This window comes from Xyrauchen texanus, chromosome 38 (assembly GCF_025860055.1).
Source record: "Xyrauchen texanus isolate HMW12.3.18 chromosome 38, RBS_HiC_50CHRs, whole genome shotgun sequence".
In the NCBI taxonomy this organism is placed as follows: domain Eukaryota; kingdom Metazoa; phylum Chordata; class Actinopteri; order Cypriniformes; family Catostomidae; genus Xyrauchen; species Xyrauchen texanus.
In genome coordinates this window covers 34,822,708-34,849,487 of record NC_068313.1, presented here as the reverse complement: position 1 = coordinate 34,849,487, position 26,780 = coordinate 34,822,708, and the positions used below count along the sequence as shown (strand labels likewise).

The following is a 26,780-nucleotide window of genomic DNA, read 5'->3' as shown; positions in this document are numbered from 1 at the left end:
ATGTGTCATTCTCATGTTAGTACCATCAAATCTGGAAGACAACTACGGTACAAGGTTATAATAATTTAAAGGCATTTTTCTATGACAGTTCTCTGTATCTACATTATTGTTAATACAGTGTAAAGGGGTTAATGGAAAGGAGGCGGAGAGAACCGGCTTGACAATATAAATAATAGTTTAATATAAAACTGAAACAAAAAGACAAACACACAAAGGTGTCGGACAGCTGTCTGTAAATCTCTCTCTCTCTGTCGCACTGCCGTCTCCAGTCGGCCTTTATCCCTCTCTGAGGTTTGATTAGCCTGATTAGGGGCCGGGTGTGCAGAATCACGACCGGCCCCGCCCTCGCCCTCCGCCCTGCCACATTCCTCATTCGTTCTCGTAGGCCGGGGAGCCCCCGGCATGACGCACACACCCCCCCCCTCCCTGGGGAGGGGCGTGCCTTCCGCACCGTGTGCCAGCAGGTCATCCCAGTCTAGGAAGGGACCAAGGGGAGGGAAACAAAAAAAATGTGCCACCTACACGCCGTAACGGCGATGTTAGCCAAAACAAAAATTAGCAAAACATTTTAAAAAGAGAGGGAAAAGGCCAACAAGGAGGGGCAGTGGAAGAGAGAGAGGGTGGGGACGTACTCGCCGGTTCTCTGATACGTCGTAGCTTGGTCCTCGGCCACTCCTCCACCCTCTAGCGGACAACAGCCGCACCTCCCCAGACGAATCAGAGGCAGACTTCCGGCCCCTGGCAGACACCCTGCCACGTTTTTGGTGGACAGTAGGGTCTCCCCCGCCCCTGGCAGCCGTAACTGTTCCAGGCGGTTAATTGGGAGCCCATCCTCCCCTCGCGGTTGGCAGCTATTCCTCCACTTCCAGGTGGCCGGGCTCCTCCGTCCACAGACGGATGGCCGCGGCTGCTCCGTTGGAGTGGATGGAAGTGGCGAGGACTCTACTAGGGAGAATCCCTCCTCCTTCCCGGATTTCGGCACCAGTGTAAAGGGATTAATGGAAAGGAAGTGGCGAGAACCGGCTTGACAATATAAATAATAGTTTAATGAAGAACTAAACAAAAAGACAAACACACAAAGGTGTCGGACAGCTGTCCATAAATCTCTCTCTCGGTCGCACTGCCGTCTCCAGACGGCCTTTATCCCTCTCAGAGGCTTGATTAGCCTTGATTAGCCTCGATTAGCCCTGCCACATACATATAATAATTGCCTGAACTTTTGTTACATAAATGTTCCTCAGCAGTCAATAATGAAGAATCAAGAATGGACACCAACCTATTTGTTCCTCAGTATCTTCATGTTTTATTCTAGATGATTCTGGATCACTCATGTCCTCTCTCTCTTCTTTAACAAACTCCATCTTTTCCACAGTACATCACACAGATGTCAGCTGCTGCACCTGGAGATCTTCCCGCTGGTCTGAAGCACTTCTTCTCTTGTAGGATGATGGGAGTATTCACAGTATTTATTGGTGAATTGTTGAGGGAGTGGCTTCAATAAAGGTGTGAATTGTGAACGCTGTGAGGTACAGAATCCCAGAGCACCAGATCTGCAAAATAAAAAATAAATGACTGAATTTGATATTTTTTTTATACAAATAAATACATTTAAGCATTTTCAATTCTTGGCATGTTTTTATATTTTATATGTCGTGTTATTTTTCTTAATGTTATTGTCACAGTTTTCTCTCATTCTTATGTTATATTTGTATCTCATTGAATTTTTACATGAATTTAAGATGCTTGTTTGGAGCCATGACATTTTCTCAATTTGAGTTTTAATTTGCTGTGGCTGATGTTTGCTGGGCTTCAGTGTTTTGGCCAATTCCCTGGGGCCACTGGAGTGGTGGTGGCATAGTGGACTAAAGCAGATAACTGGTAATCAGAGGGTCGCTGGTTCGATCTCCACAGTCACCACCATTGTGTCCTTGAGCAAGGCACTTAACTCCAGGTTGCTCCGGGGGGGATTGTCGCTGTAATAAGGACTCTGTAAGTCACTTTGGATAAAAGCGTCTGCCAAATGCATAAATGTAAATGTAAATTATCTCTGAGGGCCCTTCTCCACCCAAAAGTTGTTGAGCATGGGGCGGGGGTTTGTTTTTTGTGCCCAAAGGGATTTTCAAGTGGGGGGATCACCAAACTAGTTCAATGCAGCCTTAAAGCCCAGGGCATCTCCAGGCAGTCAAGGGCCCCCTAGTGGTCATGGGCTCCTGGGCACTGGCCCCATTGGCCCGGTCGGTAATCCGTCCCTGCTTCCAGGTTAAGCGTAATGGTAAAAATAACAATCAAACTGCACTGACAGCATTTTAATTCATCTGTAACATGAGGGATGTGTGATTTTAAGTAATGTTTTGGTACTTTTTAGTAAAATGTTTAACCTGTTCTTGTTACACAGAGGGGAAAATACACATTAAAATACCCCAAAAAAGTGATGATCCTGCAGTTTATCATTTTTTGTGCAAAAACAAAAATAATATAAAAGTATAAAAACATCATACAGCTTGCAGAGTGAAATGGTTTTAAGGACTTTGGAGTCACTGGAGGTAACAAATGTGTCAAAATAGGGCTTAACACACAAAAACATTTACTTTGGGTATTAAAATCTAAAGTTCAATCAAAAAATACTCTTTACACCTTTATCATTTATTGACAAAGAAAAACTCTAATAAGAATAAAAGTACAAAACAATACAAAAATCCTTCCAAAACATTGTTGTATGTGTGCACTCCCTCAATAGATGCCTTCATGCCATCCCAGATGTGTAAGACTTTCTTTCTTCTTCTGAACACAAATGAAGGTTTTAAGAAGAATATCTCAGATCTGTAGATCCATACAATGCAAGTGAATGGTGGCCAGAACCTCAAAAAGCACATAAAGTCAGCGTAAAAGTAATTCAGAAGACTCCAGTAGGTTAATCCATGTCTTCAGACACACTATGACAGGTGCGGGATTAAAAAAGGTGAATGTGGAGAATTGATCTGTTTCTCACATACACTTCTGGAGACATGGATTAAACCTTCTGGTCACCATTCACTTGCAATGTACGGACCTACAGAGCTTAAATATTCTTCTAAAAATCTTCATTTGTGTTCTGCAGAAGAGAGCAAGCATTACACATCTGGGATGGCATGAGGAAGAGTAAATAATGAGAGAATTTTATTTTTGGGTGAACTATCCCTTTCAGGCCATTTTCCACATGAACAATTAAACTATCTTCAGGACTCCCATAGTCCAATAATGTACAACTATGTCCTGTGCATATGTAAATTCACTCATAATTCATTCAATAACCGTGCATACCCCTACCTTACAGATGTATTACCACTTGCACACGAATGAGGTGAAAACAAGTCTGAAGCACTTCTTCTCTTGTAGGATGATGGGAGTATTCACAGTATGATTTTTATTTTATTTTTAAATAAACATATTAAATTGTAGAAAGCAACAGACATCAAGTATCTATAACTGCTACTTTTGCCATCGTCATGTTTATAACATAAAACAGACAACCACTACACAAGATTGTTTCATTCATCAGTACTTACAGCCTCTTACTCAGAGGCATTACATTTTATAATTGTAATTTTTTATATTAAATGGAAGCCTAACAATGTGATACAAAACACCGATTTTGAACCCCCAAATCCATAAAAATCAGTGAATAATTAAGTGTTGAATGGAGCATTCACATAACCTCTATTCCGTTCAGTATAGCCCCATTCAGACTAGCCCCATTCAGACTAAACTCATCATTAGATGTAGGTTTAAGTGTTTATTTGTTTACCTTTTGTAGTATTTGTTCTCTCCTCTCTTCGGATTGTTTTTGCGCTCTCACTGAAACTACTGCCGCAAACGCGCTCTCCACTGTCGTAAACACAATTAGCTTGTCATCCTCCAGGGGGCGCTGTATGACCAAAGGTTTTTTCTTCTTCTTCTTTTTTTTTATTATTATTATTAACTGTTTGCATGTAACAATACATAACAATATGATACATGTGTACAGACAAGTTCCAAAATAATATGTACGAGGGACATAAAGTGATGGCACAAAGGGGGAATAAATCAATACAAAATAAAATAAAGGGAGCAAAACCTTATCCCAATATTGTATCTCCATTAGACTTCATAATCTTATTTAATATCTGGGATGGTTTAAAGGCTTTTTGTTTCTTTTCAGTTTACACAGTGAATCTTTTATCTCAGAGTGAAATAAAATAAAGTTAGGTTTAGATGCTATCACTCTGGATTTGTGGATATTATATATTTCCCTGTTTTGTTTTTTTTTTTGCCACTTAAGAAATGATAAGGCTTCTGATACTTGTGTTTTTCCACCACTTCATTCAGTTTTTGACTCTTTTTCTACTATGTCTAAAAGCTGGCATATTAAAGCTTTGCAAATCATATCAGGAGAGACAAATGTGATGCAAAGTAAAAGTGAACTCAAAAGTTTTTTATTCAAAAAGCTTCCTGCTTCGCTACTGTTCGGACGCATTTGCTTACTGTTCCATGCTTTGCTACCTTGCTTTTGCGGTTTAACCTCTTATTGTCATATCAGCAATTCAGCACAGTTCTCAAATTACCTAATTTGCCACCCACACTTAAACCAGAGGACTTTTGGGGCTCAAATATTACTACAAAAAGAGGATTTTCTGTCAAAGCAATCTACCATAAGTTTACAATTCTGAAATGGGTCAACACAGATGCCTTCACACAAGAAAGAAAATGCCATCCTTCGGCTCAAACTCTACTTGCTGCTCAAACTGCCACAAACTTCTACAAAGATTGCAGTGATTGAAACAAATGGCACTTTTCCATGGCACGTTACGGTTCAAATCGGCTCGACTCTGCTTGCTTTCCTTTTCTGAGCTTGTTTAGTGCTGCCTCAATATGGGTGGGATTATAGGCTGATCGTCATAGTTGCGCCACCTCTACTGCCGTGACATCATCTTAAACGTGACGTAAACATTACTGACCATATACAATAACACGGCCACTAGCTGTTAGCTACTAGCTCATTGTGCTGCATAAAGCAGTTGTTGCATGGTGATTTTACACAAGTGTAACAGTTAAATTGGCCTGGTTGTGGAAATGGTGGTGGCGTAGTGGCTAAAGCACAGGGCTGTTAATAAGAAGGTTGCTGGTTCGAACCTCACAGCCACCACCATTGTGTCCTTGAGCAAGGCACTTAACTCCAGGTTGCTCCGGGGGGATTGTCCCTGTAATAAGTGCACTGTTAGTCGCTTTGGATAAAAGCGTCTGCCAAATGCATAAATGTAAATGTAAATGGTTGTTTCAGAAGCTTCCAGTAGCTGGTCAACTAAATAAAGTGAAGCTTTCAAGCAGAATATGGAGTTAATGTAACAAAACATACCATCCTCCATCATGGACTCCAACAACGGCATGGTCGAATTGAGGGCACTCTCCCTCCCATTGCCCGCCAGTCTAGATAGCGTCCATTTGGTCAAACCACTTCCACTTTCTTCTGTTTGAACCACTCTGGCTGTTGTGGTCCTTGATGGTTCTGTAGTCACTTTTACGTTTTTGTTTTACTTTTCCCTACACTGTTGCTAGGTCCGGTGGTAGGTGTGTGCAGCCAACAGCTGAGACGCTTCCTGAAAGTCTTTTTCGTATCGCGTTGTTTCGTTCATCGCTAACGAGAGGAACGTCTACACCTCGTTTATTGACCACGGCATGGTTTTCCGCACAGCCATTTCTTTTTACAATTCGAAAGTCATGTGACTAACTTTAAAACTAGCGCGTTGATGTCCCATGTTGCAAATCCAGTGACGCTGGTAGTGACAATTCTCTCTGACCAATCAGTGATCTGCAGGGTTTTGATGTCACATTTAGTATCGGCTCGGCTCGGTTCGATTGGAACCTCGACCGAGGTGGTACTAAAAAAAGTACCAGGTACTATCCACAGTGGAAAACCCCCAAAAAGCGAGCAGAGTCGAGTCAAGTCGAGCTGTACCGTGCAGTGGAAAAGCCCCAATAGTTACTTGCAGTTCTGCCACCCATGATGGATCACACAGTAGAGCGTTACAATGACCCCCGATTATTACAGCCGTTGAGTCTAATGTTCCTCGACGGAGCCAAGGAAAACCAGCAGAACAGTTGCCAAAAATAACTGGTGAAAGTGAGAGCACAAACCAATGGCATAAACAGGGAGCTAGACTCAAAGGTGCTCAAGACATCAGACTGTCACGAGTATCACATAATGCAGCGTTAGCATCATCCACTCCAGATACGGCTATGACCCGACTTGCCAATACCGTTATTCTTCCACCAAGATACATCTTAAAAATAGATTTGAACCTCTAATCTATGCGGATGAAGATACCCAGAATGAAATCGGACAAAGATCACATCACTCAGAAGCTAATTTTGAAGAGTAGGCATCGGCACACTGCTGAGATTACAGCCGAGCCCAGCACTCTTATAGTGGGTGACTTCATCATCAGAAACATTGCCATTACCACTACTTGCTGCCTTCCTCGAGCAATGGTTTCTGATGTAAACAAGGAATTTCGGAGCTTTCTGATGAATCATAAGACCATAAATCAGTGTGGTGATGAGGGCGTGGCCGAGCGACGTCTGTGGAGAGCGAGGCCGTGAGAGTGGGTACGGTAAGGATTGACACCTGTGGAAAATCTCCGCTAACAACTGTTTTGTGTTTGCCGTGTGAGCGGAGAGGGATTTAAAGGGCAATCCAGACCGCCAGAGGGGAGAGAGAGAGAGCAGAGCTTGATGCTGCTACAATTCAGGCTGAGCCCCACACACAGAGCATACCACGGTTGGACTGTAACGACTTAGAACTGCTCCACAATACAGGACCCAAAGATGAATTTGTAAAGTTTGTGTTACCAATAATGTAAAAAAATATACTTCCACACAATCTCAGAGACAGGCTTCAAAGTTATCCATTTTAACGATAGTAACCTAAGTAACAACTTCTCAGCTGGCACGTGCAACTGTAAATAAAAAGGTCATGTCCAAACCACACCAACGATTAGTTTTAACCAATCATCAATGCTCTTTGACCAACAGAGTTCTCCCAGGTCAAGAATTTCAGTGATGCGTGTTAACAGGAGAACTATCACCAGCGAACACATTGGCAGAACATAAACGTCACAGCATTTCGTCATCATTTGTAGGCGTATTAAGCGAAGCCTGTTCGCCCAGTAAGTATAAATTAGCCTTTAGTGTATTTCATGGGCTCTGTGAATCTGATCGAATCAAATCTTATGATGTCAGAAAGAGTGATTTTAATGTATTTAAAAATTTCATAACATAATATGGTTGAATACAAAGCAAAAAGTTTACATTTATAATTCATTGTTCCCATTCAAAAGCTTGTTCGATGAACATTCGCACTGAAAATTTGGGCTCGGGGAGGTTTGGCCTTAAGTCATCATTTTTTAATATGTTGTTTTGGATTCACACTAACCTCTAGTGGCCACAATGCCATTGTGGAAATTTACTATTCACAGTCAGCCATGATTAATTTAATCCACGAGTGAAAGTGTCCAATAACAAGGTGGTCACTGAGATGAAGCAGGTCATGTGATCCTAACATGGCAGCCCCCATGAGGGGACCCTCTCTATGTAGAATAAAACCGTTTTTATGCGGTTACTGATATGGCTGGAGTCCTCATCTCATGCGAGTGCTCACGATGTTATTCATACGTTTCAAAATGCTTATACCATTCTTTCTCTTTTTCTACTGTGAATTCGCATGTGGTTATTAAGAGTGTCTTTCCGTGTGAAACTCTTTCCACACTGATGGCATGTGTAAGGTTTCTCTCCGGTGTGAGTTCTAATGTGACCACTGAGATGTTCTTGTTGTGTAAAACTTTTTCCACACTGAGGGCACGAGAAAGGCTTCTCTCCAGTGTGAATTCTTAGGTGTGTCCTAAAGCAGTCTTTCCGTGTGAAACTCTTTCCACACTGAGGGCAGGTGAACAGTTTCTCTTCAAGGTGAACATTTATGTGGTTCTTAAGGCTGGATTTACGCATGAACGTTTTCTGACACCGGTGACAAGTGTAAGGTTTCTCTCCAGTGTGAATATTTAGGTGATCCTTTAGGCTTTTTTTATGTGTGAAACATTTCCCACACTGAAGGCAGTTGTTTTTGTCTTCTGTTCTTTGAGCTCTATTCTTTTTAGTCTGCGAGCAACTAAGTGATTTTATTTCTCCAATTATGAAATAACAAGGTTGCTGTTGTGTCACCTCCACTTCATTCAGTTCTTGATTTTCCTCTTTCACTTCCATCAGACCTAAAATGTAAATAGTAAATAACCAAAAATGTGTTCAAGACAAATATAAAAGCAAATAGGTCAAGAAAACAGTTATCTTATTCATGTAAACTATGTTCACACCGTAGCTGAATGTGGACACCAATGCTCCTAAATTGTCCCGTATGCATATAACACATCCTGGCATGTTCATCATTTAAATATATAAAGCTCTTAAAATTGTTATTAGCCATTATTTTTATTTTGAATGCGGAAGGAACATTTTGAAAGAACAAGTCCCAATTTAATAATGTATCAGTAAGTGAAGGAAAGTGATATTTTTTTTATCCCCTTTTCTCCCAATTTGTGTCCACATGTCCCAAGCACATGTGTTACAACTAACCTCGTGTTAGTTAGTGCCCCGCTCTACCTTACTTGTGCAATCTGAGTTGAAGCAGGGGCGTGTCCAGGATTTTTTGCCTGGGGTGGCAAGAGTTGAGTAAGGGGTGGCATCCAGTCATTTCATCTGATGGGGGATTGGGGGGTATGTTGGCAGAGGAGGAAAGCTGTGTCCTGCCAGACATCAGACTGAGGTGGAGGGAGGATGGTGCCGGAACGTAGTAATGGACCATGCATGACACGGACGGGTTAAGCCATTGCCCACCGTCTCAAGGACGCGAGCGGGGTCTGACTTGGGGTGGCAAAGCTCATTTTTATGGTGGCAGATGCCACCTCGTGCCAGCCTTCTGGCCCCACCCCTGGCTGAAACCTATGATTTTATTTCCTTTTCTTAAAAAATAAACTGAACTTTAAAATCATGCAAATCAAGCATACAAATGACGAATTTTGAGTTTAAAAAAAATCTTATTAAATCCGACCAGGCAGTTCACACTAAAGGCACTTGTGGCTGTTCACATATTCATCAAATTAACAGCTCTTTCACATGTGAGAGATAAAATCAGATTTGGACCACATTCAGCTGCGATGTGAAAGTATCACATGTACGCAAATCTTGGTTAAACGCCTTATATGGAAACACAACAAAAACACTAACGCGAAAAAATAAATGAAGTCTAATACAGTGGGAAAATGCGACAATAAATGCCTAACTATTTTATTCCCCAAAACCAACAGTGAATAATTAATATTTGAATGGGATCTAATAACGTATGTTTAATCAATTTAAGCCCCACTCTGACTAAATACACCATTAGATGTAGATTTAAGTGTTTATTTGTTTACCTTTTGTAGTATTTGTTCTCTCCTCTCTTCGGATTGTTTTCGCGCTCTCACTGAAACTGCTGCTGCAAACGCGCTCTCCACTGTCGTAAACACAATGAGCTTGTCATCCTCCAGGGGGCGCTGTATGGAAGTTTAAGCCAACATCAGTTCTGGGGCCGGTTGCATAAAACTGTTTTAGACTAGTCTTATTAGTTAGTCGTCTAAAATGTTGGTCTTAATTTTTTCAGTCAGCCGGTTGCATAAACATAGCCATTAACTTTAGCTAGTCAAACTAATTGTTAGATACAGTCTTAAGACGCCATAGAAAGCCTGTTGCATAAAAACAAGCTCACAGTTGTCTTTAGTAAGACAGTCTAATTTGCATTGCATTGTGGGAAAAATAAGACACTGAACAGCTTAAAAAAATGGCCGACAGTGGACGCTCAATACATGTTTTATTCGCTGAGAATATTTGTTTATTACAGGACCACAATGCTTCAAAATGTATTTTAATGAACACATTTAGTGTTTTAACCCAAATAATTAAAAACAACATTTTGTTACCATTTTTGAAGTCACAGTCTTCAACCAAGTCTCAACTCAAGCCCCTTTCAGCCCCTGCACTGGCTCAGCTGACAGTTATTTTCAATGGCAAAATGGAAAGTAAACAAAAGTTAGCCTGAGGTGTGCTGTCTTACATTTCAGTCTTAAATTAGACTGATCTAAGTTTTTATGCAACTGACTGAAAAAATTAAGACCAACATTTTAGACGACTAACTAGTAAGACTAGTCTAAAACAGTTTTATGCAACCGGCTATCATAACTACCAAATATTCATTCGTTTTCAGTATGTTAACCCTTTAAATGCCAGTTTGTTTAGATAATGCCACTGTTGTTTTTTTTAATGAAAAAATCATTATCAAAGTCTGGGATATGTCAATGATTAGCAGCAACATTGATTTTGATTCATTATTACTTTTTGTGCAGTGTCAGATTTAAAAAAAATTAAACTCACACTCCAGGACAAAAATGACCATGTCAAAAAAACTCCCATAAAAATATTAAATATTAAATATTATTTTCCATTTTCACTGGCTTACATTTTTGAACAAACATCAGTCCTAATTATAACTACAAAATATTCATTCATTTTCAGGATTTAAACCCTTTAAATGCCAGTTTGTTTACATAATGCCACTGTTGTTTTTTACACACATACAAAACACACTCTGATATCCATACCAACACACAATAGCTCCATCATTTATTCAATTGTCCTGCAGTGCTCTATAATACAGAAACTAGAAAATAGGAGAAAAGCTTGTATTTGCATTTAGGCAAAACATGAGAAGAATGGCGCCATCTGGTTGAAAATATTAAACATTTAAATGTTGAAGCCAGGACTCCGGTACGAAAGCATAATATCATAGAATTCATTTTATGCTTTAATGGCACTGGGATCAAATATTGTCGTTTTAATAGGTTTCAAAGGGGACATTTTTGTCCTGAAGGTCCCGAGTGTAACTATATAAATCTATAAATAAATATCTTTTGAATGTGTAAACTGCACACAACTCAAGAGCACTGGTTCCCTTTTTCTCCAGTATGAACTCTCTCATGTCTTTTCAATTGTACTGACTGAGCAAAACCTTTGTCACAATGTGAGCACTTGTAAGGTTTCTCTCCAGTATGAATTCTTTGGTGGGTTTTCAAGTGGCCGGCTGCAAAGAAGCCCTTCCCGCATTCACAGCACACATGATCTTTTACACCGGTATGCGTTTTCTCGTGAACTTTCAAAATCCCATTCGATGAAAAACTCTTTCCACATGAACACACGTATGGCCTCATGTGAACATTCAGGTGTCTTCTTAGAACCGAAGCAGAAAGAAACCTTTCACCACACTGATCACAGTGAAAAGGCTTTAGACCAGAGTGAGAGCGTACATGATTTCTGAAAGTGTTTTCCCACTTAAAACTCTTGCCACACTCAGGGCATTTAAACAGCTTTTCTCCAGTGTGAGTTCGTGCATGGTTCTTAAGATTTTGTTTACGTGCGAAACACTTTCTACACTGAGAGCAGGTGAAAGTGTGTTTGTCCTCTGCTGTTTGAGTTCTGCTTTGTGAGAAATTATTTTCAGTCTGTGCACAACTAAAAAAGGATTTATCCCCACTTATGAAATGATGCGGCTTCTGATACTGATGCTCCTCCACTTCAGTCAGTTCTTGGCTTTCCTCTTTCACTTTCATGTCTAAAAAATGAACATATTAAACAATTACAAATCAAATCAGGAGAGAATGTGAAACATGTCAAGTATCAATTTGTGTGTTAATTCTACAGTAAAAAGGTAAATAATTGATGCATTGTTCTACAGTCTTTCACTAAACTATCACATTGACACAAGCATTCAGACCCTTTACCATGACTCTGAAATTTAGCTCAGGTGCATCCCGTTTCTCTGGATAATTTTGAGATGTTTCTACACTTTTATTGGAAGTCCACTTGTGGCATATTCAATTGATTGGACATGATTTGGAAAGGTGCACACCTGTCTATATAAGGTCTCACAGCTGAAAATGCATTTCAGAGCAAAAACAATGCCATGACATCAAAGGAACCGCCCACAGAGCTCAGAGACAGGATTGTGTCGAGACACGGATCAGTAAAAGGCTACACATTTTTGTTTGGCTGCATTGAAGGTTCCCAAGAGCACAGTGGCCTCCATAATTTTTAAATGGAAGTTTGGAACAACCGGGACACTTCCTAGAGCCGGCCACCCTGTCAAACTGAGCAATTGAGGGAGAAGGGCCTTTGTGAGAGAGAAAAGACATGCAAAACAATCTAAACACAGAGCTTAACACCCCATGCTAATTAAAAGCTTGCCTGAACAAAAAAGTTCTTCAGCTGCTTTTTTAAAAGAGTCAACAGAATCAATACAACATAATGACCGTGGAACTGCATTCCATAGTCTAGGTGCAACAGCTTGAAAGGATCGATCCCAATGGGTTTTAAATCTGGTGTGCAAAACCCTATGAGTGGTGGCGTAGTGGGCTAAAGCACATAACTGGTAATCAGAAGGTTGCTGGTTCGATCCCCACGGCCACCACCATTGTGTCCTTGAGCAAGGCACTTAACTCCAGGTTGCTCCGGGGGGATTGTCCCTGTAATAAGGGCTCTGTAAGTCGCTTTGGATAAAAGCGTCTGCCTAAATGCATAAATGTAAAACCTGGCCAGATGATGTAATGGCACTTTTCCACTGCACGTTACGTTTGACTTGACTCTGCTCGCTTTACTGTTCTGAGCTTGCTTTTCCATTGCTTTTCCACCGCCTCAACGTGGGTGGGATTATAGCCTGATCGTCATAGTCGCGCCGCCTCTACTGCAGTGACATCATCTTAAACGCGACACAAAAACACACTAAAAGAGCAATGAATGGTGTTCTTGATTCTTGGCATGTGGCTATTTTTCGCAGCAAAAGAGGCTGATGGAAGCAAGACAAAATACAGCTAAAACAACCCAGGAGAGTTTGGGAAATCATACACCAAAGTGCAGACAGAGGATATCACTGTGTTAGCTCAAAGACGACGCACGAGGGAAAGCTAACCTGCCATCTAGCTTATAGCTGTGACACTGGTAGTGATGATTTTCTCTGACCAATCGGTGATCTGCTGGGTTTTAAAGTCACATTTATTATCGGCTTGGCTTGCTTGGAACCTCGCCCGAGATGGTACTTAAAAAATTTACCAGGTACTAACCACAGTGGAAAACCCCCAAAAATCGAGCAGAGTCGAGTCGAGCCGTACCGTGCAGTGGAAAAGCCCCATAAGGCTCAGAGTAGATAAATAAGACTTTAACAGGTCTGAGATATACTGGGGAGCTTGTCCATGCAAAGCCCTGAAAGTTAAAGAGCAACATGCAGGTTGAATTTATAACTGAATTAATACTTTATATTGTCTGCAGAGGTCTTTTAAAAACACATATGTAGAAATTACTAATGAAATCTCATTTGATGTAGAGATTTTGATGAAAATGTGCTAGGCTCTGGAATACGCCTTTCCGCTATCAACGCGTCATATGACGTAGGGCTGAGGCAAACAAAAGAGCTCATGGTCAGCTCTCATTGTGGGTGTTGATGTAGTTAGAGCAGTACAGAAAGTTTTAGAGAAGCCATAATGGTAAATTATTGTGTTTGTGCTGGTTGCACGAATTCCAGCCTGTCAGGACATCGTGTCCATCATTTTCCTTCTAGAAAATACAAGGCTTTTCGGTCTTGAGTGCGTTTTGTGCAGGTGAAGAGAGCAGACTTCACTGCCGCGTCTGTTACCACACACTCGGTCGTTTGTGGCGCACATTTCACTCCGGAGAATTATCGACCTGGAGATTTGTTGGAGTCTCGGATGGGATTTCGGAGTAAGGACCACGTGAGGCTGATTACTGATGCTGTTCCCTCGGTGCACTCGATGGAATCAAGTCCACCGTCAAAGTGTACACCGGATTTTGGCGCGGGCTGGACTGGAGGACAAAGTGCTAACGTTAGCAGACATTCTGTGCAATGAAAACGAGGACTTAGCAGAGTAAGTCTTACTTTTAATTATTTTAACTCTTAATTTGCTCATAATTATAGGCCTGTGGGCCATCATAGGCATGTTCGTCCACACCGGAGAACTCGGTTTCTTCATTCGCATTCATTGTAACCTGAGCTTGAACTTGACCAGACTCCCTCACCCATCGTCACTTCCGGTTAGTGCTTTATAGACGCGGAAGTTATTTTATCACAATTTATCTCAAAATATCGTTAATGGCTAAATATATATTACTCCAGTTCAGAAAATCTAGTTGTTTTATCATCAACATACACTATGCTATATAGGGGTGTCCAACCTGCATGTTGCTCTTTAACACCAAGACTTTGAACTGTATTCTAAAATTTATTGACAACCAATGAAGGACCTCAGATTGGGCCGAAGGTTCACCTTCCAACAGGACGATGACCCCAAGCACACAGCCAAGATAACGCAAGAGTGGCTTAGGGACAACTGTGTGAATGTCCTTCAGTGGCCCAGGAAGCGCCTGGACTTGAACCCAATCTAACATCTCTGGAGAGACCTGAAAGTGGCTGTCCACCGACGGTCCCCATCCAACCTGACAGAGCTTGAGAGGATTTGCAGTGAAGAATGGTAGAAAATACCAAAAAGACTCGAGGCTGTAATTTCTGCCAAAGGTGGTTCAACCAAGTACTGAGTTAAGGCAGTGTTTCCCAACCACTGTGCCACGGCACACTAGTGTGCCATGAAAGATTGTCAGGTGTGCCGTGGAAAATGATCAAATTCCATAAAATAAATAAATGCATGAAAAAAATAATAATTTCAGGGATCAAAACTAATCTTTCGCCTTTTTGAAATGGCGACCATAATCGGTCACTTTTGTGATTGTGAACAGCAATGATTAATGTGCATAAGTGAGTGATATTTATACATGTAAAGGGTCATCACATGACTCGCGTCAGCGCTGCAGAATACATTGAAGTCTATGAGGTGACGTCACACCAAAGTGTTTTTCACACACACGTTTCTGCTTCACCAATAAATAGAAAATTATAAAATAAACATGAAATATTTACAAACTGTTCAAATTTGTGAAGAGACATTAAATGTCTCACAATTTCTTTTAATTAAATATTACCTTATCGTTTACGTATATCAGAGACTCCAGTTATTGAACTACTTTCAATTCACGAAGAAAACGCTTCTAAACATAAACGAGTCCTTTAATTACTTTCTGCCCTCAAAGTAACTGCAACCTTTTTTTCTCTCTTCCAAATACATGTTTTCAATGTTTATTGGTAAATGGTCTGCGCTTTTTTTAACCTTAGAGGTTACCAAAGCGCTTTACACTGTTTCCCAATCACCCATTCACACACACACTCATACACCAATGGTGGCAGAGCTGCCATGCAAGGCGCTAGCCTGCCATTGGGAGCAACTTATTGTGCACACCTCCCGCTTTTTTACGTGGCAAACTCGTAAAATCGCCCCTCTGTGACACTTTCTGCAACTCTTGTCATGTGGACGGCGATGCAGCGCTTGACGCTGGGTTCAGCCTCCAGAACCAAATTAAATCTGCCACGAGAACTCGTCTGTCCGAGGCAAAGACGCAAAATCTAATGACAATTGCCTCAGCATCCGTCTCCCTTGATGCGTTTGATTACGCACAGGCGAGTCTTTAAGTCGATGCGGACCAGGAGGAAGGTTTGAGTTCTGTTTAATTCATAGTTTTTTGTAATATTGCGTTGTTCATATGTCGTGTTTTAGTGCCTCCGCTGAAACATTAATCTGCTTCGTGTCTCTGTTGTTCATCTGTTCTCTTCATAAATAAATAAATGTATAATCTGCTGTATGCTCGTCCTGTAAGTTCATGATTAAAAATTAAAATGTGAATGAAAATAAAAGCTATTAATTGTCTTATTATCATTAAAATATGACAATTAAGATGACGGGTAATAATAGACTATGACGGAATTTTTACGACCCTGTCTGACAAAATGAAGGACGATGAAACGGTCTAATTTTTGAGAAATGTTTGCACAGCCGAATTTCAAACATTACAAGTAAACGCTACTACATTTACATTTATACATTTGGCAGACGCTTTTAGTGACCGGTTAAGTGCTTTTGGAAAAGATGTGTTTTTAGCCGTTTTTTGAAGATAGAGAGTGAGTCAGCTTCACAGATTGAGTTGGGAAGGTCATTCCACCACCGTGGTATGATGAAACTGAAAGTCCGGGAAAGTGTTTTGGTGCCTCTTTGTTTTGGTATGACAAGGCGACGTTCCTTAGCCGACCGCAGGCTTCTGGTGGGAACGTAGCTCTGCATAAATGTTTTTAGGTATGCTGGAGCAGACCCAGTGACTGTTTTGTATGCAGCATCAGAGCCTTGAATTTAATACGTGCATGAACCGGCAGCCAGTGGAGAGAGACAAAGAGTGGTGTAACATGTGCTCTCTTAGGTTCATTAAAGACCAGACGTGCTGCTGCATTCTGGATCATTTGGAGAGGTCTAATAGCACATGCAGGAAGGCCTGCAATGAGAGAGTTACAGTAGTCCAGTCTAGTTATGACAAGTGACTGAACGAGCAGTTGTGTGGCATGTACAGAGAAGGAAGGGTCTTATCTTCCTGATATTGTAGAGTGTAAATCTACATGATCTTGCAGTCTTTGAAATGTGGTCTGTGAAGTTTAGCTCATCATCAATGGTTACCCCTAGATTTCTGACCGTTTTGGAAGGTGAAACTGTAGTTACTAAGATGGACAGAAAACATGGACAAGTTCTTGAAAAGGAAAAATATTGACAATGGTTAGCCTATGTGGGATAGTGGTGTGCCTTGGCATAAAAAAGGTTGGGAAACTGTAAAATAATAAAGGCCTCTCGACATCATCTTCTCTTGTCAGTATAGTTACTTTGCTGTTACAAGACACAGTTGATGTGTTGCAAGCTGTTTCCTGTTCTGTAGAAGGGAGTGTAAGCAAACTGTCATCTATAGAAATGTGTTTCCTTTATCTATACTTTCTGTCTAAAGACCTAACGTATTTCAACAAACATGTATGTCACATCCAGATAAGGTAAAGAATGATTTTATTGGTTAATCTAGTTTAAATGTTGCTTTGCTGACCAATATATAATGATGGAGCTGGATACTAAACGTTGAAGAATGATCTGATACGCTCTGTTGACTGTGTCACTTCTTTCTTCCCTCAGCTGAGACTCTGATCAAGAGACGGGGACTGCAGATCAAGAATCATCAATCAAACGCATTGCATGACAAAATGACCTAACAGGAAACACTTCGTTAAGGGTCTGAATGCTAATTTTACATTTTAATAAATTTATAAAGTTATTTTGCTTTTTGCTTTGTCATTATGGAGTGTAGATTGATTTTAGAAATAGTTTTATTATTTAAAGCTTTTTCGCATTAGGCTGCAACATGGCAAAATGTGAAAATAATTAAGGGGTCTGAATACTTTATGAATGCGCCGTATGTTATTTGTTTACTGTATTTTCTAGCTAAAGCTTCAAAATGGTGAACTACATGAAGTTTTATTACATTAATGTTCCTCAGCAGTTGATAATGAATTAAGAATGGACACCAACCTATTTGTTCCTCAGTGTCTTCATGTTTTATTTGGGATGACTCTGGATAACTCATGTCCTCCTTCTCCTCTTTAACAAACTCCATCTTCACCATCTTCAGCTGTTGCACCTGCAGTTCTTCCTGCTGGTCTGAAGCACTGCTTCTCTTGTAGGATGATGGGAGTATTCACGGTATTTATTGGTGAATTATTGTGGGAGTGGCTTCAATGAAGATGTGAATTGTCATCATGACTGGCATGGAGGACCAAAGAACCACATCTGCCTTAATGAAAAATAAATAGTTTATTGAATGTAATTTTTTTAAATCAAGCACGCAAATGACGAATTTTGAGTTAAACTGAATACAAAATAAAAATAAAAACATGTTCATAAAATTAACAGCTCTTTCACATGCGATAGATAAAATCATTTGGACCACATTTACACAACTTTTGGTTAAACGACTTATATGGAAACAAAACAAAAACACAAAAAATAACTAAAATAAATGTAAAACAATATAAGACAAATTGGGACAGTAAATGCATAACTATTTTATTCCCCAAAATCATAAAACAGTAAATAATTAAGAGTGGAACGGAAAAAAGTCGAACAACCTCTATTCAATACGTTAAGCCCCACTCGGACTAAATTAATCATTAGATGTAGGTTTAAGTGTGTATTTGTTTACCTTTTGTAGTATTTGTTCTCTCCTCTCTTCGGATTGTTTTTGCGCTCTCACTCAAACTGCTGCCGTAAACGCGCTCCCCACTGTCGTAAACACAATGAGCTCGTCATCCTCCAGGGGGCGCTTTACGGCACAGACAGATTAATTCCCATTGAGCTGCATTCAAATATAAGAGTGCTTGTCTTCTTATGGACATTGTTGTGTACACTTTCAAATATCATTTTTAAATCTATTACTGAAAAATATCTGGACTCAAAGCAAGATAATTAATTCAATTCATCCAAATTCAATTTCTTAATTTGGTTGCACTAAGGCAAGGCTTAAATAGTAGGTCATAAGCTCACAAAGTAATTACATAATATGTTATTTACCTGTATTGATCCAATAAACAGCCATCAAATTTGTACACAGAAGTGTTAAAAAGCTGTGAATTTCAATTTGATCTTGTTACAGTTGATGTTCAATACCTTGTTTGCTCACATAACTGTCAGCTGTAATAAATTATATCCCCATTAAAATCAGATATGTAATAAAACAAGATTTAATTTAGCCCATGTAAATAACAATATTCCATAAATGTATCTATAATTAATTAGGGATAATAAATAAATAAATAAATAAATAATACAACAGGCTGGATAAATAGACATTTATTCATTTTAATACCTATTTCATATGTTGAAACTTGACACCAGGGGGCATAAACAGGAAAGTGTACCATTAGATCGGTTTCATGCTGAAGATGTTTTTTTACATAATGTTTTCTCCCATAAATGTAAACGAGTGTAAATGCCAACGTCATCATTAATGCGAAAGGACTGAAGCCTGTCAACCAAAACATGAGCTCATTGATGTCATTAAATCAGTCTTTTTTTATTCCATCCATTACTCCTTGTCAGAGGCTTCTGTACATATTTAATTCATATGTAGGGCATTCTACCTAAGTTTAATAGTGCAATGCTCACATATTTAATAGTGCATAAATTCTGAATTAGAGCTCATTTACGCCACAACTAGGCTAAGTTGTAACTTACGTATAGCTGGTGCAACCGGCCCCAGGTCAGGAAGCAGACACACTGGCTAATCCGAACATCTGCTAGCTGCCATAAGACATCACACAGGTCACATAAACAAGAACACATAGAGGCTGTATCACCTAGATATCATAGAGACTGTGACTGTTCCCCGAAGTTCAGGTTTTTTTGCATTAACTAATGTTAACAAATACAATTTTATTAAGCTTGATTAAAGTATTATTCATTATAAGTTCATGTTAACAAATGGACACTTATTGTAAAACTTTTTCACTTCCATAATGTCTAAAACATAAAAAGTTAATTTACCAAATTAAATATTCACAAACGTGAAATCAAACTAAATAAACACAAATAGAAAAAAGTAACAAATGTCAAGTTTCTATTTCTATGTGAGCCTAGATGGCAGAATGATGCCATCATTATAAGATGTCATTTTCACATTACAGTCATTTAAAACCTGGTAGACATCTGCTATGCAAAATCTATATATCAGTCATATGGTTATGATTTAATAATTTTTGTTAATTAATAATTAACAATTTACAAAAACTACACTTTACCAAATGTTTTACTCTCTCAATCAAAATGGAGGTCCTCGCGGAAATACATGGAGCGACCACATCTGTGGAGGCAAAACTTTCCACCTTTATCACAACAATAGACAAGGTTGAAAAGAAAATTGAGTTTCTCAGAAGCGAGAAAGAGCTGCAGACAAGAGGAATTGTACTACCCGGCCCGAACCAGACCAGTCTATTAATTGAAAGCTTGGACACGTACCCATGCAGAACTTAGAAACGCCAGACCTGAACCAGCCCTGTCTATTATTTGAAAGCTGGGACCCGGACCCGGCCGGGAGACACATAGTGGATCTATGTCTTACCTAATGTCACATTAGTAGCCTTCTCCCCTGTGCCATCCTCCTTGCCAAGAAAGTTGGTAAAATACATCCAGATTTTGTGATTCCTCTCTTAATGACTGAAACTACACAGCTAATCCACTCATTACTTCAGCTTCAAAAGTCCACTTGATTTTACGTTGACTGATGACAAACGCGACTTGTTTAGAATCAGCTTTGCAGTTTTTTTTATATCTCGCATAAGATCACTTTGACCGTTTGCCCTTTTGAACTAAAATAACGATTGCTAATTTGCTATGTGTGCCTTAACTCCGCTCTGACGTCACTCAGCTCATTGTAGCTCCGCTTTGTTTTTCACCTGTAAGGGGGTTAAGATGGGCAAGGAGGAGGAGGTGAGAACCGGCTTGTCAATATAAATCATAATTTAATGAAAACTTAAACCAAAAGCACAAACATAAACACACACATGGCGGACATGCCCGTAATTCTCTCTCTCTCGAACCATCGTCACCGGCCGCCTTTATCCCTCGCATGCGCCATCAGGACGATTGGGGACCAGGCGTGCAACATTCTAGCCGGCCCGCCCTCTCCGCTCCACATCACCATATTTCCAGCCTGCACTTTCTCATCCTAATTTTACAATGTTGCAAGTCACAACACAAAGACAAAGTTCCCCCATTTAGCCTTAACAGACTGTAGGGGCAAGTGGTGTTAGCGAGCACCTATGAAGGCCGGAACGGTACACCAGGGGGTGGGTGGCCAGCACCACGCCCGACCGCCTTTGTCTCCCCAGTGGCGATGTTTTACACACCGCACCAGGTACTCATTTTAGGCTGAGTCGACCTAGGGAAGGCCCGGGACCGGTTCAGATAATCGTCACTGGTGTTGGCCATGAGCAGGAATCGAACTCGGGTCGCCAGGTTCGTAGTGCACAAAGTCCCAACACACACACACACACACACGCACCATCATCGTCAGTGCTGTCTGATCACGGCCGGGTCTTCTCAGCAATAGAATGGACCCGGGACAGATCTGGGACCCGACCTAGACACGGCTGTGCACGACTTCGCCAGAGCAACACGGGAAATGGGATAGATTCAAAGAGTGTAAGAAGTTTCTTCACGAACATGTGAGCAGTGAGGTGAGATTTGATTTGCTTTACCCAGCTAAGCTGATCATTGATGCCAAGCATTGATGTAAGACCTTCACATGCCCATGAGAAGCTATGGCCTTCATTAAATCAATGGAATGAGTGGGTGGCTTTCCCGGCACTGAATCAGCACATGGTGCCGATGCTGTCTGAGAGGGTTTGTTATTCGGTTGGTTGCCCACTGTCTCTCTCTCCCTTTTTCTCTTTCCCTTTATTGCCTTCAGTTTATTTGTTCATTTGGGTTCAATGTTGTCGTTTTCTCTGGCATCTGCACCAAAATCAATGCGTAACAAATGCAAGAAATGTACATGGCTGTAAAGTTTTCCATGTTGTCGTTCTAGCTGTTGAAAAGCTAGATCACTGACATTTTCGACGTGCTACAATGACACGGTCAACTGGAAAATCTCTACATTACTTCCTCAACTGACGTCCTTTCTTCAGCTAATCGGGTACGCATGGTGTCGTGCATTGCATACTTGGACAAAGAGACCAAGACTGTAGCTTGACAAGGCAAAAACCTACAGTAGCTCGATAATAACTACCCATATAAACATACGTTTTTTTTAAATAAGTAAAATAACAAGTTCTCACATGGATAAATGTGCCACTGTAAACAAGCCGTAAAGAGTTGTTGACTAGCTACATTTCCAAACACAACAGTACTCTTTTAGTCTCATCTCATTGCGAGCAAGTCTTTTCATTTCTCAATGCATTTTAATGGTCATAATTGATCAAATCAGGTACAGTTGAAGATATTATAGACTGATTAATGTGTCAAATGCAACCATAGGTAATTTAAACAATTGCTAGTCCTCAGCCTAAAGAAAAACATCCTACAAAACTCAACAGCAACACAGTCATTCTCTAAATTAATACTGTGACCACATATATCAGACTCTTATACTTAATAGAGGGTATCCATTGTTTCAGTTTGTGTGTTTTCTGGGCATTGATCCCACAATATTGGTGTTGCTAGCGCCATGTTCTACCAGTTGATCTACAGGAACCCTAGACTTTTAGATGATAGTATGCTTTTGTGAGAAACGTATGCATCATATGCTAAAATACAATCATACAAAAGATGAACAGTCCATCATTTAAGTCCTTATTCACTCTTAAATCATTAAGTCCATAAACAGCACTGAAATCCAATGGCAGCTCTGTTGATAACATCAAACTTCATTGGTTCTGGCGACACAACGTTGAAGGGATTCTCTATGTACCGCCATTGTATTGAAGTCAGCTGACAGGACATTAAATCATTTCCTTTTGTGCTCCACAGAGGAAAGTCAGTCAATGGGATTTGGACATGACGACAAGATTTTTAATTTGGGGTGAATTATTCCTGTAATCTCATGCTATTTACTGGAACGCGTTGAACGCGAAGATGAACTTTGCTCACTTTTACAACTCTGTGAACATGATGACAACTTTGGAGGGCAGTGGGATGGTTTCTCTCTAGTATGAATTCTACTCTCATGTGATTTCTGGTGTTCTGGCACAGTGAATCTCTTGTCACAATATGAGCACTTGTAAGGTTTCTCTCCAGTATGAATTCTCAGGTGCCTTTTCAAATGGCTGGCTGTAACGAAGCCCTTCCCACAATACGAGCACACGTGATCTTTTACACCAGTATGTATTTTCTCGTGATCTTTCCAAGAGCTCAGTCTTAAAAAACTCTTTCCACAAAATGAACATGAGTGAGGCTTTTCATTTGCATGGATTCGTAGGTGTGCTGTTAGCACTGACTGCAATATAAATCTTTTACCACATTGATCACAGTTAAATGGCCTTTCATCAGAGTGCCCGTGTAGATGATTTTTCAGAGACTGTGGACGTGTGAAAACTTTCCCACATTGATGACATGTATTAGACTTCTCTCTAGTGTGAACGTTCATGTGACTATTGAGATGTTCTTTTAGTCTGAAACGCCATCCACACTGAGAGCATGTGTACGGTTTCTCTCCAGTGTGAATTCTGATGTGAGTTCTAAGATTTGACTTATGCAAAAAACTCTTTCCGCACTGAGGGCATGTGTACGGCTTCACTCCGGTGTGAATTCCCATGTGTTTCTTAAGGCTTTTAAGCGTTAAACACTTTCCACACTGAGGACAGGTGACAGACTTTTGAGCTTTTGTTCTTCCAGTTCTCCTTTTTGAGGAATTCTTCGCCGTCTGTGAGCAACTATATTCTTCTTCTTGTATGAAGTTAGAAGATTTCGGATCCTGATGTTTCTCCACCTCATTCAGTTCTTGACTTTCTTCTTTCACTTCCATGATGTCTAAAATAAACATTAAATTACCAAATTAAAAATGCACAAATGTGAAATGAAACAAAATGTACATTAAAAGCAAAAAGCAGAGTATTCAAATACCCCTGGAGAGCCCTAGAATTTGATTGGCCACCCTAGGTGCCACCGCATATTCTAAACTAATTATTTTCCATAGTATATCACACAGATGTCAGCTGTTGCACCTGGAGTTCTTCCTGCTGGTCTGAAGCACTTCTTCTCTTGTAGTATGATGGGAGTATTCACAGTAATTATTGGTGGACTGTTGTGGGCGTGGCTTCACTGAAGATGTGAATTACAATCGCTGTGAGATATTAATATCAAAAACGTTCTGCCACAATAAAATTCCAAAAGTCAATTTCTGAATTGATACACTTTTTTTTTTTTTTTTTAAGATTTATAAATTTCAAATTACATAAAGAGTAATCTTTAAAAAAATTAAATATGTAAAAGTTGCAATAATTTAGTTAAAAATTAAACTATTCAAATTGATGGAATTTTGCTATGAAATTGAAATGCGTACATCTTAAAAATAGGCTAAATACTTTTTGAGTATATAAAAATTATTCAATGAATTGAAGGATATATTTTGTTTAAATCCACCTAAAACATATGTATGAATAATATCCAAATGAAAAGAAATGGGAGAAGATAAAAAGAATATATGGACATGAATTTGGGAATAAATGCAGATTTTGATCCCCAAAACCAACAAAAAAAATACATTTTTGTTCTTTAAATAAATTGATGCTTCTGTTCACCAAGGATGCATTAAATTGATCAACAAATGTGGCAAATTGTTACTATGGTTTGAAATAGCTTTTTTCTATTTTTATTTATTTTCAAATTGAATTTTTGCCCATAATGGCCCCATTTTTTCAGAAGTCATTACTGGAGTCCGCAACTAAACTAATGTCAACAGTCATTAAAACAGTCATATTTGTAACATTATAAATGTCTTGCATCAATTTAAAGCAAGTAATGAATAAAATTGCACATTTCAATTTCGGTATTCAAAGCGCTTTACACTGTGACTCATTCATCCATTCATACACCAATGGCGGCAGAGCTGCTATGTAAGGCGCTAGCCTGCCATTGGGAGCATCTTGGGGTTCAGTGTCTTGCCCAAGGACACTTCGGCATGTGGAGTCATGTGGGCAGGGAATCGAACCGCCAACCCTGCGATTAGTGGCCGACCCGCTCTACCACCTGAGCAACAGCCGCCCCAAAGAAACATAAATGATCTATATGATGACATAGATCAAATTAATTCAATATAAGTGATATGTTGTTTTAGGTAAAGTGTTACTGAATAATATATGAAACTTTTAGTAAAATACCTTAAATTGTTGTTGTTGTTAAACAGAGGTGGTTACAGATTTTAAAATAGATATAAAGTGGTTATCATTACATATAGTGCTGCAGTTTGCCTCAGACTGTTGATGTCAATGAAAAGTGCTCAATGTGGCATTTTACAGATCTTAAATAATGAATGGGGTGAAAACAGGGAATTATATGTGTGAAACATATCAACTTTTTAGCAGCTCCATTAAAAGTGATGGCCCTATTATTTCTCTCAAGCTATTGATTTTAATGCTGCAAACATTTCAGGGTAATCAGGATGAACATAAATGTTCAGAGAGAGCATTTGGTTAAGCTATATTTAAAACATCTGGAAGATAACTATTATTGCTTTCTTAGACCAAATAATACCACAAGGGAAAAACAACTTTATAAATAAACCAATCAGCCATAACATTATAACCACCTGCCTAACATAGTGTAGGTCCCCCTTGTGCTGCCAGAATAGCTCTGACCCGTCAAGGGATGGACTCCACAAGACCTCTGAAGGTGTCCTGTGGTATCTGGCACCAAGACGTTAGTAGTGGATCCTTTAAGTCCTGTAAGTTGCGAGGTGGGGCCCCATGAATTGGACTTGTTTGTCCAGCACATCCCATAGACGCTCAATCAGATTGAGATCTGGGGAATTTGTAGGCCAAGTCAACACCTTGAACTCTTTGTCATATTCCTCAAACCATTCCTGAACTATATTTGAAGTGTGGCAGGGCGCATTATCCTGCTGAAAGAGATGTAACATACCGTTGCCATGAAAGGGTGTACGTGGTCTGCAGCAATATTCAGGTAGATGTTATATGTCAAACTAACATCCATATGAATGCCAGGACTCAAGGTTTCCCAGCAGAACATTGCCCAGAGCATCACGGTGACTTCTTCCCATGGTGCATCCTTCCTGCCATCTCTTCTTCATGTAAACAACACACACGCACCCAGACGTTCATATGATCTAAAAGAAAACGTGATTCATCAGACCACCTTCTTCCATTGCTCCATGGTCCAGTTCTTGGCCATAATGACCAGCGTTATGTTTGGAGGAAAAAGGGTGAGACTTGCAAGCCGAAGAACACCATCCCAACCGTGAAGCATCATGTTGTGGGGGTGCTTTGCAGCAGGAGGGACTGGTGCACTTCACAAAATAGATGGCATCATGAGGAAGGAACATGATGTGGATATATTAAAGCAACATCTCAAGACATCAGACAGGAAGTTAAAGCTCAGTCACAAATGGGTCTTCCACATGGACAATGACCCCAAGCATACCTCCAAAGTAGTGGCAAAATGGCTTAAGGACTACAAAGTCAAGGTGTTGGCCATAACAAAGCCCCGACTTCAATCCTATAGAACATTTGTGGGCAGAACTGAAGAAGCGTATGTGAGGAAGGAGGCCTACAAACCTGACTCAGTTACACCAGTTCTGTCTGGAGGAATGGGACAAAATTCCAGCGACTCATTGCGAGATGCTTGTGGAAGGATACCCAAAACGTTGAACCCAAGTTAAACAATTTAAAGGTAATGCTACCAAATCTAACAAAGTGTCTGTAAACTTCTGACCCACTGGGGATGTGATGAACAGAAATAAAAGCTGAAATAAATCATTTTCTCTACCATTATGTGCGAGTATGTGGCCCAGGATTTTAACTTAAAAAGCATGATCAATTCTAAAAGAAACCCTGAGGTTTGGGAGATTGTTTCTCACAAAAACCTTAAGAAGACATCTAATATGATGCACACACGGGCCACATTGACAGCTTTCATAATACTTTGGGGTTCTTTTTAAGCTTTAGAGTGCAGCGCTATACACTGCCTTTGTATTGAATATAC

At 40.0% G+C, this 26,780-nt stretch overlaps 2 protein-coding genes across 8 annotated transcripts in view; both read right to left on the bottom strand.

Annotated features, from left to right (window-relative positions):
* The window catches only part of LOC127631644 (gastrula zinc finger protein XlCGF7.1-like), a 29,802-nt gene extending 11,452 nt beyond the window's left edge, over positions 1-18,350 (bottom strand). For 2 of the 7 annotated variants that reach the window (XR_007969005.1, XM_052109917.1), the window contains exons 1-3: positions 9,477-9,623; positions 7,448-8,276; positions 1,277-1,550 (exon numbers count right to left, since the gene is read on the bottom strand). Coding sequence is in view for 1 of the 7 variants with exons in the window: in XM_052109922.1 (XP_051965882.1) it covers positions 11,031-11,704; positions 17,601-17,694 (768 nt within the window). In the remaining 6 variants the exon portion in view is untranslated. Of the gene's footprint in view, positions 1-1,276; positions 1,551-3,784; positions 3,894-7,447; positions 8,277-9,476; positions 9,624-9,931; positions 11,705-17,600; positions 17,863-18,270 lie in introns of those variants that run through there. The other 5 variants (XM_052109921.1, XM_052109922.1, XM_052109919.1 and 2 more) reach the window with 5 other exon arrangements.
* Positions 18,351-22,668: 4,318 nt separating this feature from the next.
* Positions 22,669-23,586, bottom strand: LOC127631716 (gastrula zinc finger protein XlCGF8.2DB-like). Its single transcript, XM_052109969.1, has one exon. The coding sequence runs from the start codon at positions 23,584-23,586 to the stop codon at positions 22,669-22,671; it is 918 nt and encodes a 305-aa protein (XP_051965929.1).
* Between the last annotated feature and the right edge of the window lie 3,194 nt (positions 23,587-26,780).

What these genes read in the sequence shown, in the direction of transcription:
- LOC127631716 (XM_052109969.1), bottom strand. Translation starts at nt 23,586, where the DNA reads ATGGAAGTGAAAGAAGAAAGTCAAGAACTGAATGAGGTGGAGAAACAT.